The 15,928-nt window shown below is 42.9% G+C and overlaps 1 protein-coding gene across 2 annotated transcripts in view; it reads left to right on the top strand.

Annotated features, from left to right (window-relative positions):
• UNC5C (unc-5 netrin receptor C) overlaps positions 1–15,928 on the top strand; it is a 266,275-nt gene that overhangs the window by 225,820 nt on the left and 24,527 nt on the right. The window contains exons 8-11 of one of the 2 annotated variants that reach the window (XM_074866781.1): positions 3,305–3,361; positions 4,810–5,001; positions 6,271–6,615; positions 9,428–9,515. In XM_074866781.1, coding sequence (XP_074722882.1) covers positions 3,305–3,361; positions 4,810–5,001; positions 6,271–6,615; positions 9,428–9,515 — 682 coding nt within the window. The remainder of the gene's footprint in view (positions 1–3,304; positions 3,362–4,809; positions 5,002–6,270; positions 6,616–9,427; positions 9,516–15,928) is intronic. The other variant, XM_074866782.1, reaches the window with a different exon arrangement.

The following is a 15,928-nucleotide window of genomic DNA, read 5'->3' as shown; positions in this document are numbered from 1 at the left end:
GGAGGAGAGAATGTGTTCAATAACAGCTAATCCAGTCTTTTTTGCCCCTCGAGTGGAAGTCGCTAGATATGGCAGGAATAACGCACAACCTTGAATGCAAAACTTGCTAGCTGAAATGCAACGTAAGGGTAGAGGAATAGTCTTTCTGGCTCTGCACGGATGAGCTCGAGCTCCATGGGTGATGCATAGCCAGGGGACATCTGCTGCCCCATGCCGACTCCTGCAGGAAGATACTGGGGCACATGAAGTGCAGAGAGGTGTCCTCAGCTTTCCTAGTGGATTTGAGTATGAGGCAAAAAGGCATTCGGAGTTGCAGCCAGCTTAAATTTCACCTTGTCCTTGTGCCTTGTATTAGCTGCTGGCTGCCTCTTGGTCTCCAGAGACATCTTGCCACAGGAAATATTGGGCCTAAGGCTATAGCTGAAATTGAGGTTGACTAAATATGGGCCTCAACTTTCATCTGTAGAGTAAGTGGGGAGTAACTAGGGTACTGTAAATTCATGCCAGAACTTGCTGAGCACTCATTCAAGCCCTCAGAAGTTGCTCACCTGACTTTTTATTGCCAATACCTGGAGTACACTAGTAGAAATAGGAAGCAGTTTTTACGAAAGATTGAGTACACATGTTGAGAGTACACATAGGTGAACTTGCCTCAAAGAACCAAATAGATGAATGTAAGCACATAATGTTTCTAAAAGCAATTATAAGGCTGAAATCATTGCTGTGAAATAAAGTTTTCAATAGATATTACAAGCAATATAGTCTGTCCCATGATGCCTCAGAGAAAACATCATCATCAAAAAGCAGCTCTTCTTGCTCTGGTGTGGTGGATTGACTCTAGCTGGATGCCGGGTGCCCACCAAAGCACTCCCCCTCCTCAGCTGGACTGGGGAGAGAAAATATAATGAAAAGCTTGTGGGTTGAGATAAGAACAGGGAGAGATCACTCACCAATTACTGTCAAACAAACTCAACTTGGGGAAAATTAATGTAATTTATTACCAATCAAATCAGAGAAGGGTAATGAGAAGTAAAACCAAATCTTAAAACACCTTCCCCCCACCCCTCCCTTTTTCCTGGGCTTAACTTTCCTCCTGAATTCTCTACCTCCTCCCCTCCAGTGGCACAGGGGAATGGGGGTTGCGGTCAGTTCATCACATGTTGTCTCTGCCACTTCTTCCTCCTCAGGGGAGGACTCCTCACACTTTTCCCCTGCTCCAGCATGGGGTCCCTCCCATGGGAGACAGTCCACAAACTTCTCCATCGTGAGTCCTTCCCACATGCTGCAGTTTTTCATGAACTGCTCCAGTGTGGGTCCCTTCCACGGGGTGCAGTCCATCAGGACCAGATGGCTCCAGCATTGGTCCCCCATGGGGTCACAAATCCTGCCAGCAAACCTGCTCCAGCATGGGCTCCTCTCTTCATGGGACCACAGGTCCTGCCAGGAGTCTGCTCCAGTGTGGGCTCTCCACAGGGTCTCAGCCTCCTTCGGGCACATCCACCTGCTCCGGTGTGGGGTCCTCCATGGTCTACAGGTGGAGATCTGCTCCACTGTGGACCTCCATGGGCTGCAGGGGCACAGGCTGCCTCACCATGGTCTGCACCACGGGCTGAACGGGAATCTCTGCTCCAGTGCCTGGAGCATCTCCTCCCCCTCCTTCTTCACTGCCCTTGGTGTCTGCAGAGTTGTTCCTCTCACATATTCTCACACCTCTCTCTGGCTGCTATTGCTGTTGTGCAGTTGGTTTTTTACCTTCTTAAATATGTTACCACAGAGGTGTTACCACTGTCGTTGATGTGCTCGGCCTTGGCCAGCAGTGGGTCTGCCTTGGAGCCGGCTGGCATTGGCTCTGTCACACACAGGGGAAGCTTCTGGCAGCTTCTCACAGAAACCACCCCTGTAGCACCCCTGCTACCAAAACCTCGCCACACAAGCCCAGCATATCTGATATTTCAATTAAGGTAGCATTTATATGATAGTTAATGTCTGGAAGCTTCGGGGGGAGTTATGTCTATACCTGTGATTGGGATAGACTATATCTTCATTAGCAAGCAGTGCAGCCAAGCAGGAAGAGTTATGTAAAGCACAACAGATGCCACGCACCCAAACTCAACATTTCTGGGAGCTGGGGATTATTACTCTGGTCTGCCTGTATTGTGGTCGTATGCATTAGCCACACGCCAGGAGTGCATTTTCCAGTTTTGTTTCACCTGCAGGGAGTCCCTGGCTGAGCGAGCTCCTCACAGTGTAATCCAAGGAGAGGGGGTGAAATTCCCTTCAAAAGCACTGGAGGGAAGGTGGTGGAGGAGGGGTGCCTTCTTGTCTTACACCAACTCTAATCCTGTCCCTCACAGCGTCTTCCCCACTTACTTTGGCTATGTCATTTACCTTTCCAGCAGGATGGGACTTGGAGCATTTCACTTGTTTTCCATATGGATGGAAAGCAGCTGGGAGGTGCTTAGCGAGTTCATAGGACTTGTGTGCGAACTAAGCAGCTCCAGCATGCTGTGCTGCAGAAGCCGCAGAAAGAAAAGACAAAAGAAACAATCTCTCTTATTTATCCATTCCAAAACACAGCTGTAAATTGTGTTATGATTTTGTCGATACACGATGCTTGCAAAGATTTCAAATAAATAATGTTATGACCCTAGGGGCCTTATTGATTTTGTAATAATTTCAAAGAGAAGCCACTCAGTTTCTCATTTGCTGACAAATTCTTTGCTCTCTGAGGAATTCCTATTGAACATGTATTAAAGACAGGATAAAATAATTCCAGGGAAATACAGAGAGAGGGCTTTGTGCATGGACTCTGCTCAGCGAATGGGTATTTAACCTCTGACCAGTGACGACAGGTCTCCTTTAGCTCTATTAGATCAACAGCAAGCTACTATAATTAAATAAAAAAACTGTTTAGAGCCTCACCGAACATGTCCTGGGAATTAAAGCATATGGCAGGGATAGGGAAAAAAGACTTTCCATATGCTAATGACCCTTGATGTCTGAAATAAATTAGATCCATTAGAGTTTATGCTCAATAAAAGAAAGACTTTAAGCACTCCAAAGTTAGTGACTCGAGACCGATTTTGGCTTAGAAATTCAATCTGCCTGCTTATTAATTCTTAGTAAGACTCTGGAGGAGACAGGGGATGCAAAATCATAATTCTGTGCTGTATCAGAGTTTTAAAGTGCCATCAGTTTCTTTTCCTTCTTTATTTTAATTAAACCATTTTTCATGCTTTCCTTTTTTGTTCTCCTCATTAATTTGATTTTGTTCCCATTTTTGTTTAATTTCTTTCTTTTTAAGGTTTCATTTATCCTATTTCAACTGAACAGAGAACCCAGAATGAATATGGATTTTCTTGTAAGTTTAATGTTTGATTTTACATTCCTGGATGCTAATTCGATGCTGTTCCTGGGGTCAAGCTTTACTGTTATGCCAGCTCTGTGTGACTAGGCAAAGAGGAGCCTGTTCGGCAGAGTAAGTGGCATGCTGCTTGCTTGACAGCAGTTGCAGTGTTTCGCTGTCAGTGGGCTGACACAGAATGATAACGACCCTTATGCACAAGGAAAATGGGAGAAGATGTTGCCTCAGAGACAGAAACTGGAGAGAATGAACCCTCTTCTCATTAAAATTTCCTTAGAAAATGGAAGAAATGTGATCGAGGCATAACTTTTCTTTCAGCTGGAACTCAGAGATCTGCTTCCTGAGCTGCTGGGGAAAAAGTGGTGTTTCGAGGCTGGTACATTGAAGGTCTGGTAACTAGGAGCTTACAGAGATTGATCAGTCCCTTTCAGCATCTGCCAACTCTCACCTCTATGGCTGGAGGGCAGCCTGACTTAAATGGCTAGAAGGCTGAGAGAAAAAAAATGAAATAAAAGTGATTTCACATGTTTCAAACTAACAAAAATGGGGTACTAAAAAAGTCTGATTTGTTTTTGCACTTTCCTTTTTCATTACGCCATCTCTGAAACTGGGATTCTTCACTGTATAGAAACACATCAAATTTTGATCATATATTCAGACCTTTTGGAAAAGAAATGTCTAGTGGATAATGATGCTAAAGATTAGCCTGGAATTAGTGCTAAGATACGGTATAAGCAGCTAGTAGAAATATCATAGCCATTTTCTCACAAGACAGCTCTAATAAATCTGGGTTCCTTTTGGTAAATTACCACATTATTTCTTGTGCTTGCTTCGGCTTTTATCCAAATACATACGTGTTAATGCCAGTGACGAGAATTCAATGTTTGATTCTCTGCTTCACTAGTTTATTTTTCTTAAATGGAAAAATGGCTTGACACATTATAGTTAAGAAAAAGGAAACTCAAAGATACACCCTGATATTCCAGGTATTCCATAGAAATGCACTTTTGGGGGCTTTTTACTTTTTTTTAATTAAAAATTAAGGCTTCTGAAGTTTAAAAACCCACAACATTTTTTTTGTTACCAGATGAACCACTAAATACCAATATTATGACACTATGTCACTAAGACATACTATTTTATTTCATAGGGTGAATTTGCTTCATGAGACTGAGCCTGCAACATGTGTTGTGCTTAGTACTTCAGAGCCTGGGTACTAGATAGATGAGTAAGCAGATAGGAAAGAGTTAGAAGTTAGAGAGAAATCAAAGATCATTTTCCATCAAAAGGGCATAGACCTGTTATATAGCTTTGGAAATGGATTTTAAATTAACCTATAAAAAAGGTAGTAAATATCTGCAGGAAACGAGAATAATAAGAATGTTTTCTTGAACATCCCTGTGGGGAGCACATTTCTTCAAGGTTCCTGGCCTCTCTCCTTCTAGCTGCTCCTGACTCAGATGATGTTGCTCTCTACGTCGGGATTGTCATAGCGGTGATCGTGTGCCTGGCTATTTCCGTGGTTGTGGCCCTGTTTGTCTATCGCAAGAACCACCGTGACTTTGAGTCAGATATTATCGACTCCTCGGCGCTAAATGGGGGATTTCAGCCTGTTAACATCAAGGCTGCAAGGCAAGGTTAGTTCTCATTTCACTCCATGTTGACCAATTCAGGGAGATGTTATAAGGTTATGGTCCCTTGGGCTGCATGAATGATATTCGCTGGATGCTTGTTGGCACTTCATAAAAAGGAGAAAGATTATATCCATTTGTTTCTGGTGGTCAAGTGCTCAAAACCCACGTTGGCGTTTTTCAGATGTGCTCAAGAGCATAAAGCAGAGGAATTTAACTTATGAAGAGAGGGCATGAATGCGAGAGTGAAACACAGAGACATTTATGGAAATACAGATCCAGCTCAAATTTAAATCAAAGGCAAAACTCTGACAGAAACAATGGAGGCAGGACTAATCACAGGAGTGATATTACAGTACAGTAATTCTACCACATCTTCCTCCCCTTTGTTTCACTAATAGCCTTTTTTACTGTGCCCTGTCTTTCACAGGCATAAATAGTAGTTTAAGAAGTACTGTGCTTTCAGTAGACAATGTAGAAGAAGAACTTGCGGTAGAACATCACTTAATAATGAGTATTTTTGACACTGGTGCATAACAACTTGATTATTTCCACACTTCATTGGCCAGAAAAAAAACACTCTGAAGTTAGTTCTGGCTTTTCCAAGACCCATATTTAGGCTGTAGAGTTCCTCCTTTTTCCCGATATGTGTGCAAAAAGAATAAATCAAAGTAAGAGTTAAGATGACAAGAGAGTTGTCATGTGGAAGGTTAGCAGAAGTGTCATTTTCTTTGCTGGGGATACTTTTAAAACAAATCTGCAAAAAGTGTGATGCAGGTACTAATCCCCCATTGCAGGGAGTCGTGGACACAATGACTTTGTAGGTTTGTTTTGTCTTTTATTTCAGGAATGCTGTTGTTAGGCCAGTTAGATAAATTGGTTAATGATTCCCACTTCGCATTTAGGGAGGCAGGTACTAGTTAATAAAACTAGATCTGCTCAGTATGGAAAACCTCTTGCCCTGAAGCTAAGCATGTCATACTGGAAATCTGAGTGCAGCCTCGAAAAATAATCCCAGTGAAAAATCCTTAGACCAGAAACGTGCTGTAATTTTGTGTGACAATTAAATTCCATAGCAGCTGGGACAACACAAGCCCTGGGAGTTTGCTGGAGAGATGCATGGAAAAGGAGACCAAGGTCAGTCTGCAAGGACTTTGTGTATCTTAACCTTTGGTATGAAATGCAAAATGCAGAATGCAAACCCGAATTGTTACCCGAAAGAAAGTCATCAGAACAGAGAAGTAATGTGGTTCTTCCTTCTCATCTCCAATGCAGACCTCCTGGCGGTACCACCAGACCTCACTTCTGCTGCAGCCATGTACAGGGGTCCTGTTTACGCCTTGCATGATGTCTCTGATAAAATCCCAATGACCAATTCTCCAATCCTGGACCCGCTGCCCAACCTGAAAATCAAGGTTTATAACACCTCTGGTGCAGTCACTCCCCAGGATGACCTCTCTGACTTCTCCTCCAAGCTGTCCCCACAGATTACACAGTCTCTGCTGGAGAATGAGAACTTGAACATGAAAAACCAGAGCCTTGCTCGGCAAACAGACCCATCCTGCACTGCATTTGGGACCTTCAACTCTTTAGGAGGTCACCTAGTAATTCCCAATTCAGGTAAGTGCTAGACATGTGGCTTAAAGGCTCAGTTGTTTGTATTTTCAAGTGGAGTTAGCTTGCTTTTATGCAGGAAAAAGCAGGGTCACTCCTGGGACTCTGCCTTTTCTTTGTTCAGAACAAACAGATGTATTTTTCCCCACATTCAGATCTACCAAGGTACTTCAGGTATTCTTTTCACAAAGTCCTGGCCACCTTTTTAGAAGAATATTGCAGGGCTCTTAGCCACTCTCTGAGACATGCGAGGTTTCAGCAGTTCCCTGTGTGAAATGAGATTCAGCATCCTTGACCTTTTCCTTTCATGCAGCTCTAGAAAAGGGACTGCAAGCCAGAAAACCTCAATCTTGTCATCACACATAAAAAGGACAAATTAATTAAAAAACAAATCGGTTGTTCCACTTCCAATTCATAGCAGACTGTGTGGTATTGAAGTAGGACAGCAGAATACTAATTTTTGGAAGGCTTTTTTCCTACACACATTACATACCCAAGGAAAATAAGGCCCAAGAGTGTCTTTTCTGTACTTTTCTCCTTGTTATACATATTGTTGACTTGTTTTACAATTAGGAAAGAGGCGGACTGAGCAGTGAATGCCTTTTGATGTAATTGCAAAGTGCTACTCAGCCTTTCTCGTACAGTACAAGGCCAGGCTGCCAGGCCCCCTTCAAGCCACCCAGGCACAGGGAGACAGTTTCAGAGCATCCAGGGAGCTCCTGGGCAGCCTTGGGATTGCTCAGGTCTCACAGACAGATTTTTTAGGTGAGCCATAGTGCTGTTTGGTTCCTAAACGAAGTGTTGACATTCAAAGGAAGTGCAGCACCTAGATGTTTCCCATGGGTTTGGCATGCTAATGAAGAGCAACATTAACACCTAAACTGAGGTCTAGTCAAATACATAAAACACTGTATGTGGGGAATATGCAGGCTATACAGTGGTCAGGAGTCCCCCTGCCCAGTTTCTCTGGAGCTCTGCATCCAGCTAGGACCACAGTACATGTGAGACGAGCTCACAATAACCTGACATGATAGCTCAAGGTTTCACAGCATATTTGTCTTCCTCCTTTACATTATGTGGTTAGCTCTTGGCCATTTTACAGCACAATGCCCTGCCCAAGGAGATAGTGCCTACCCTTGTCTCCCACTCCTTTGCTGGATCTTTTCTCGTTTGTTGATGTTATGAAGAAAGCAAAATGCCTAAGTGGCCTGGGACCTAGGTGATTTGGTCCTTCCCGGATGCAGCCCCACACTGCCCAGGAAGCAGCCAAAAGTGGTTGGTGAGCAGTAGCCCTCCTTTATTAGCTACTGTGGAACAGGGGGCAAAAATAGCTATTAAGTTTAAGTGAAAGCTGAACTACTTAAATAAATGTGGTGCTGACTGCTGAGCAATGTTGAAAATTCATGCTATACAATCCTGGCTTTCACGATTCTCTAAGTAGCAGCTGAAGGTAGATATTAATACTCAAGTTTCTTATGCCATGGTGGTGCACGTTGTCAGCAAAGTCTATTAGTCACATTTAATTCACATATAACAATTTGTAAAGGAAAAAAAAAGTTATTTATTGCGTAATCTCTTCAAAATGATTAAAATAAGTTTTGTAAAATATACCAATCTGTCTACCATGACTGTGTATGCCTCCGTGCTGCTTCTAGATGTATGTATATTCTCCTAAATCAAAGCCCTTCATTTACACTATGCCTGACCTGTTACAGCTGAGAACATGTGCAGGTGAGGCCTGTAAAGACACAAGTGTCAGAAGGCGTTCATGGAAAATGCTTTCCTAGCTAATCCCTCGCCTTCAAAGCCAGGTATGGGACTGAGCCCCTGCACATCAACACATGGGAGGTACCCAGTGTGACCAAAGCAAGTATGCTAAAGAAAAGAGACAGGGCCTTGCAAGGTTTCTACAAGGCCTGTCTTGTGCATATGCATATATGTAAATAATCTGCCTCTAGGTTTGTTTTCAGCTATGTATTAATAACTGTATTAAAATCCTAGCCACTGATTTCCAGTTAATCCACATCTGCAAAGGCAGCTGGCTGAGACGTGTCCCAGCAGAGTGCAATAGCTGGTTTGTGTGCTGTGTTTGTCGTGTAATGACAGGACATTTCTGAAATGGCAGTGCTGTAAGAACAATGTTTTGTAACCAAGTGTGCAGCTAATCACCACTGAAAAGGACATTGAGCATATTTGCCTGCATTTTTTTCAAGGTTGGATACTCGAATTTTGAGCCACTTTACAGGACTAGGCACATTCAAAATATCAAGAAGCCCAATTTTGCCTCCCTGGTAGTCTAATTAGAAGCTGAGTGCATTAAAAGACAGGATGCCAGTCACAGAAGCCATCTTTCAGGAAACAACTAGTTCTTGTTGCTTCCTGGGACAGTGCTCCACTGCCTTTCTTTCCTGATTTTAATTAAGTAAGAATTGCCTAGGGAGACATGTCCCATTACAGCTGTTGGATATTTTAGTCAGAGTTGTTCGTTTTTCCATCATTTTACAAGGTAAGCAGCAGTGTAACCATCTGTCTGCTCTTTAAATAAAATAAAAGGGAAGAAAACCCTCTTCTCCACTCCTGCATTTCAGTGCCGACACACAGAAGGAATACGAACAGGCCAGCTGACTGCCGGAGATGCCCGGGTTATAGTAAATACTTTTTCTCCCGAGTTGCTGAGGTCATGTAGAGTCTGCTGGTTAGGTTGAGTGAAAATGTGGCATTGCAGTCTTCATCTTCTGCCTCTCTTGTCACTCTTCTTCACAGGCCCACTTGCCTCTCTTTCCTTCATTTTATCTTTTGTGTCTCTTCTGTTCTGCAGGAGTAAGCTTGCTGATCCCAGCGGGGGCCGTTCCACAAGGGAGAGTCTATGAAATGTATGTGACAGTTCACAGGAAGGAGAACATGAGGTAAAAGACTGCCTTTATTGGCTTGTGCATTAACAGAGGGGACAAATGTAGTAACTTAAAGACCTGTAGTAATATGCTTAGACAAAGCCTACTGCGTTGAAGCTATTTGCTGACTTAGAGTAATGCGAGCAAAGCTGAAGATAAACTTTGCCACAAAACCAGCTCAGACTTTTGCTTTTCTAACCAAGAGTTGCACTCTGCAGCAAGCCCTCAGGCTAGGGGGATACTGAATCATAGCCAGAAGCAAGGAAAATGTGCCAGCATGAGTTTGGTGCAGGAGAGAAGGTATGAGGTAACCTTTTTATAACGACCCGTGCTGTAGATGTCAAGGGAGAGGAGGAGCAAGGTGACAGAAGGGCTCAGCTGGGGGACAAGCTGAGGTGCCTTAGCACCTGGCTTGGAGAATCTCCTCTCCTGTTATAGTGAAGGTGAATTTTTATTTCACCCTTCAGGGTCTTGGCTAGTTCATGCAGTGAAGAGGATGAAGCCAAAGCTTTTGATGTCCTCCACCCCTCCTTGCTCCAAGGTGGAAGGAAGCATGTAGTTGTCCTGCTTAGCCCCAGGCACTCTATGCCAAGGGCCACCCAGAGCCAATGTTGAGGCAACTCCTGTTGTTCTCACCTATTATCTGCATATGTGGCCAGTTCATATTCTAGATCTTAATGTCTACTGAGTGATCTGGCACCTTTGGCATAAAAAAAGAGATTCTGAAAAGGCCAAGATGCTGTTTGAAGCAGTTTAGGAAAACCTAATGAAGAGAAAGGCGAGATCTTTGTCTGCAGAATGGACTCGTGCACAAAGGCTGAATGGCAAATGTGAATCTAAGCAATCATTACACGGTACTTTGCCTCTTTCCCCTCCTCATAGCTAGATACATTTTTTGGCTCAGCCCCTTAATGGCTTTTACTATGTGCTAAGCCACAGCTGTTTATACACTGCGTGATATTGAACACTATTCTTCAGCTTGGTAGTCTTTCACCCATGCTAAAATAATCTGCTTAAAGAAAAAATAAGTAACCCACACACATACTCTTTTGCATACATTATTCATGGCCTACTCTTTGAAAGTAGCTAATTGCAGCTACAGAAAAAGTCCCTCTGTTCATATCTAGTATTGATTGTATACCTATTACTTTTGGCTATGTTTTAAAGACAATTGCAAACAGCACTGAAAAAGGACTTCCCTGCAGAAGGAAAAAAAATCAAAATCAGAGTGCATCCCCTGTTATTCAACTTGCCTCCAAATCTCTCTTTTTAAAAAATCCAATTCTTCCAAAAAATTTTTATTTCATTCCTAGGAGGAGCTATATGTGCAATTATTTTCTTTCCAGCCAGTCATAGAGGGAAACCCTCTCTCCTTATTCATGCAGCTGTGGACAACCAATATCACATGCTAGTCTGATTTATGTTCTTCAAGGGTCATAAAGTCTCCTCTGCATGTTTTGTGATAGCTGTTACTCAGCAGGTCTCACGGGGGGTAGAAGGATAAGTTAACCTGTATTGGGAAAAGCATGGTTGGAGCTGTGTCGTCTGCCAGACTGAGCAAGTATGCTGAAGTACACTTGCAGAAGTGAAGGGAAAGGTATGAATCTTCACTTGCAATGAAGACTTTGAGAAGTTATTTCTTTCTCTAGGAGAGGAGAGCAGAGAACGGGCTGCCTTGGCCATGGGGCAGCAGAGCTCATCCTGTCATGGTGGTAATTGCTTTCTGGGCACACATTTGATTATGGCAGTTTTTCAGCCCCACTCCAGCTTGCCAGGCTCTTCATGCTCATGGAAACCAACCACTTCTAGGACATTTAAAATGGAGCTTGTTGAGTGTTGTCTAGATCACTTGGAACTGAATATTCACTGAAAAGGGCTTAAAACACTGCATGACTGTAACATTCTCCCCTGTTACGTGCCTTTTTTCCCCAGGTCCCCAGGTGCAGAACGGGGTCGGTGGCACCCAGCACCCAGCTGTAATGGTGTCCTGCTGCAGGACTGTGTTACCAGACACTTCACTTGCTGTAGCAGAGCTGCAGCTCAGTCAAAGCCTCTTTTTCTGACTGCATGGGCCACAGATGTTGCTTCATATAATTGGAGTCATATGGGTACCACAAGTTAGTGTGCGGCGTAATTATTTTTTAAATCTGCTGCTGCAGTCTTACAGCACTCCAGCAGAGAGTGATAGTCCACAGTAAGGTCTGTCTGCAGACATTTGCTTTTGTGGCCAAGCGGTAACTGGAGTGTGTTCAATAAACCCCATGAGACCCTATATTTATTTTTGTGAGCACTGTGTAAATGTGTATGGGTTGAAAAGTTCTGTCATGTGTTGATGTAGTTTGGAAGGGGACATATAGGAAACTATAAAATGGGTGTTATAATCAGAAATGAAGGCAGACTCTTTTTCTTGATATACAACCACCACTGAGGTGAGAATGTGGTCACCATAGCACTACCCTAAATAGAACCAGTGCAGCAAAAGAGAGGCGTACCCTCACAGCTGAGGTATCTCCAGCAACTTAAGATTTAGCTCACACTTTGTAGGAATATGAAACAAGTTCTGAACAGTCAAGCTGAAACAGGAAATCTGTTATCCCTCAGAGTCCTGCAAATTCCCCTTTTCTTTTCCTTCCTTTGTTTTCCTAATACATTTGCCCGGTTAGTCTCTGAAACCTGTAGTAGAGACATTTGAGAGACTTCATAACCCAGTAATATCACTCTTTATGTTGCCTTGCAGATTGGCTAGGAGAGCTTTCTGAGACACAATTTATTCCATTTCATATCCATCAAAACATGTGAGAGCAGGAGGGTCACCCTAAAAGCATTATCCTTCTGTGATGAATTGGGGTTCTGATGGCTTTCAATAAACACCACTTGGAGGCAGTTGTTTTCTCTAAGTGTGTTAGCATGCTTGTGGCACAGTGGGTTTTCTCTTTTCCTAGACTAATACTCCAGCAGGCTGTTTTTCCTGCTCCTGCACTGCAAACTCATCCTCACTCTGGCAGTCATTTGGGGCAGGATGGATGGCAAGCAGCTACCAGCCTCTGATCCCTGGCTGGTGTGTTGACCTCATGAAAAGGTCCATGTGCTTTATGAAGCGGCTACAGTGGAGGAAAGGATATCTGTGTATATATATGTCTGTGTGTTTGTACATGTATATGTATACATGTGTGTATATATATAACTGAAAAAATGACATGCCTAGGAGACTATTTCACAGCTGCTATCAGACAGGTTTCTGTCTTGAAGCTCATTGGCTTTTTCAGTGGTGATCAGATGCTCTCTTCCTTAGTCTGGGGAAGTATCATGGACTTTGAGATTTGCGAGAAGGGGTCCCTTCTTGAGCTGTGGTTTCACCTGTAAAATAAACACATTGCTGTGACCAGTACCTGGCAAGAGCCTGTTCCCATGAGCATCTGTGAGAGCCTAGGTCTTACACAACTAAGGATTAAATAGCATGAGTATAAACCCCCATCCTTCTGGATTTTCTTGACTGCCTCGGGTTAAAAAACAAATTTAGCTGTGAGCTAAATTAGTGGAGCTGTGTGCTTCCTTCGGAAACATCTGGCACTGGTCAGTGCTAGACAAGGTCTGGGTCTTGATGGACCACTGGTTTGATCTTGTATGGCAGTTCCTGTGTTCCTGCGTGAACCCCTGCCGAGCTTGCACAGCTTTACGTGGAGCTACTCTTGCATACTCAAATTAGAAGCAAGAACTGCACTAAATATGGCACAGTGAAGGACACTCCTGTGTAATCCATCACCCAGGAGAGTATGCAAATGAGAGTGGATGTTGCTGTGCCCACAAAATGTGACAACCCTGAAGAACAGAGCCAGCAGATTTCCTGAAAATCTTGATGGAAGACACATATAAATTGTGCAACTTCCAAATTAGCTACCTTAAAAGAGAGAAGGATGGGGTGAGCCTTGTCAGGATTTGGATCAGTGGCTTCGTAGTGTATGTGTAGACTTTATATTAAAGTCACGCGGCTGATCAATGAATTTTGATCCAAGGAGCAATGTTGCCTTTTTCACCAGTAAACTCAAAACTTAGTGATGTGAAATAAAAGAAATTGAAGTCTTCCGCATCTCATTTTTCCACCTTCCTTCTGCATCTCAGTTGCATAAACAAAATTACTTTGCAACTCCAGTAGACAATTTCATGAAGTGCCAGTCACCATAGTTGAAAAATTCAAAATAAAAAAGACCAGAGCATGAGGAAGAGGGAAGGAAAACTTTTCAGATCATTTTTCTTCTAAAGATAGACTGGCAGAAGAACCAGGGTCAGTCAAGAATGTTAAGTTTGAAATTTAAGAAAGAACACGTATTAAAAATAAAGCCCCAGCAATGAAAGGAGAAATAAAATGTCTTCCCTCTGACTCTTGGCTAAGCTGTGTAGAAGGGTTGCCATCTGTTGCTATGAGCTAGCCATTCCTCTCTCCCTGCTCTGTCCTGTGCTTCCTGAGCTGCTGTGATTGCCTGTAACATCTACTCACAGTGCCAGGGAACACAATGTAGGCCCACTGAGGAGCAGAGATTTCCCTAGTTGTGCTCACACCTGCTGTGTGACAGCTACCTTAATTAATATGGTCTGTCTTATTACAGGGAGACAGTTTCGAATGAGTAATCCCATTAAAAACGCAAATTTCATTGTGAAGGGACCAGATATAATGAATAAAAGTTTGCTTTTAAATAAAAGTTGATTGTTCCTGATAAGGGGTGTGGGATGGGTCAACATCTAAAAATATCTGGAGACCTTTCAGTTACTGTTAGTGCCTTTCAAAAGCAATGCTAAACAGGGCATTCAATTTTAGTCTCAGTCAGATCTTTGCAAAACAAAACCATCTCTTTTGCCTGCATCAAGTGACTTTGGAGTCATACAGCTGAATGCCCTGTCTCATCTAATAAGTTGTCCCAAGACTGCTGCAAGCCTAAAGTGAAGCACATGTGGATGGGTTTTTGGGGATTTGGGGTTCTTTTTTGGATAACAGCCTAAAAGTAGGTTCTGACCCATAGTTTTGAAGATGTCTGCTCACAGATCTTTTTGCTCTAGAGGAGATAACTCCCTTGCTCTGTGTGCTGTTCTGTGCCTGTGTTTGTGCTGTATCTCCTCCGATCTGTAACACAGAAACCACAATACTCAATCACAACAGGCACTTGTGTAGGCCAAGATCCTGGCTTTGCTGGTGCTGCATCACCTGCTCCAGGAGAAGGAAGAAAATTGCTTGTAATGAATGACTACACAATAACTTGTCTTCAGGGGAATTTGTTGTTTACTAATTCCATCAATGAGTGTTGGGTTTATGCCTTGAAGCAGAAAGATTAATACCTCTTGTATAATATATCTTGTCTACTGCATCTGTTTCTGTTCTCATTAGCTATAGTAAGGCATAATCCTTTTGTTTTAAAATGGAAATTGGAAGCAGTGAGAAATAAGAAAAGATATGTCAAGAGATTTTTGTTCCTTTTTCCTGTCAGTTGTCATAAGGTACCTCTCTGCTGTACTTGCCATTGCATGGTTTAGCCTCATTCCTCTGGGTTTCAGGTGTTTATTTCCGAGATTACGCTGTGGTCCCTAAACACCCTGATAGCTGCAGTCACTTTAGAACTGGATAGGGAGGGGAATATCACCTCAGCGTGCTCTGACATGCTTTGTCCCATACAGCCCCATAAATCAGATTTGCTTTTTGCCACTGTATCACAAGTTGAAGCTAGCTGGGTCTCCAGTGAGTGAGCTCACCTGAGATCTTTTTCACTTTTATTGCTTTCTTTGCTACTAAATAACTATATTTGGAACTTGTTTTGCTCCAGCAGTGTGAACTGCTATACAATTAATAGAACTTTTTTTCCTACCCATATTTTTACCCTCTCTGAATTTTTTGCATTATTTTCTGGTTCTCATTGTTACTTGCAATAATTCCTTATTAACTGTTTGTAAATTTAATGATTGTGTTGCTATTTGCATTGTCTTCTACAATGTGAGTAAAAATCCTGGCCTCACAGTGGTCAGAGAGGGGTTTAGTATGGACTTCAATAGAGCTGGGATTTCACCTATACAGTGACACTGAGCCCTGTTTCACACCACTCAAGAACTTCTCTTCAACTCATTATATCCCAGTTTTTAAAGCTTTATCTGCACAAGGTGGATGGTGGAAAGTCACTGGGACCGACAGCATTCAGTAACTTTGGGGTGCCAGACTCAGGTGCATGTCTGGTTGGCAATTTGGGACTGCAAAGTCAAGCACCCCTGCAACTGGCCTGTTTTTCTGCTCTTCACTCATCAGAGTGTCCTGTGTCATAAACAGTCAGGTCAGGAGCGTGCATATCTCATCCACTTGGCAATAAATCTCGTAAGTCTGGTAGCAAAGGTGCTGTTTGCCAACTTGGGGAAAAAATACTAAGCCTTGCTATTTTTTGCATGTCCTTTGT

This window comes from Strix uralensis, chromosome 4, assembly GCF_047716275.1.
Source record: "Strix uralensis isolate ZFMK-TIS-50842 chromosome 4, bStrUra1, whole genome shotgun sequence".
Taxonomy (NCBI): Eukaryota; Metazoa; Chordata; class Aves; order Strigiformes; family Strigidae; genus Strix; species Strix uralensis.
This window is presented reverse-complemented; position numbering and strand designations above follow the sequence as displayed.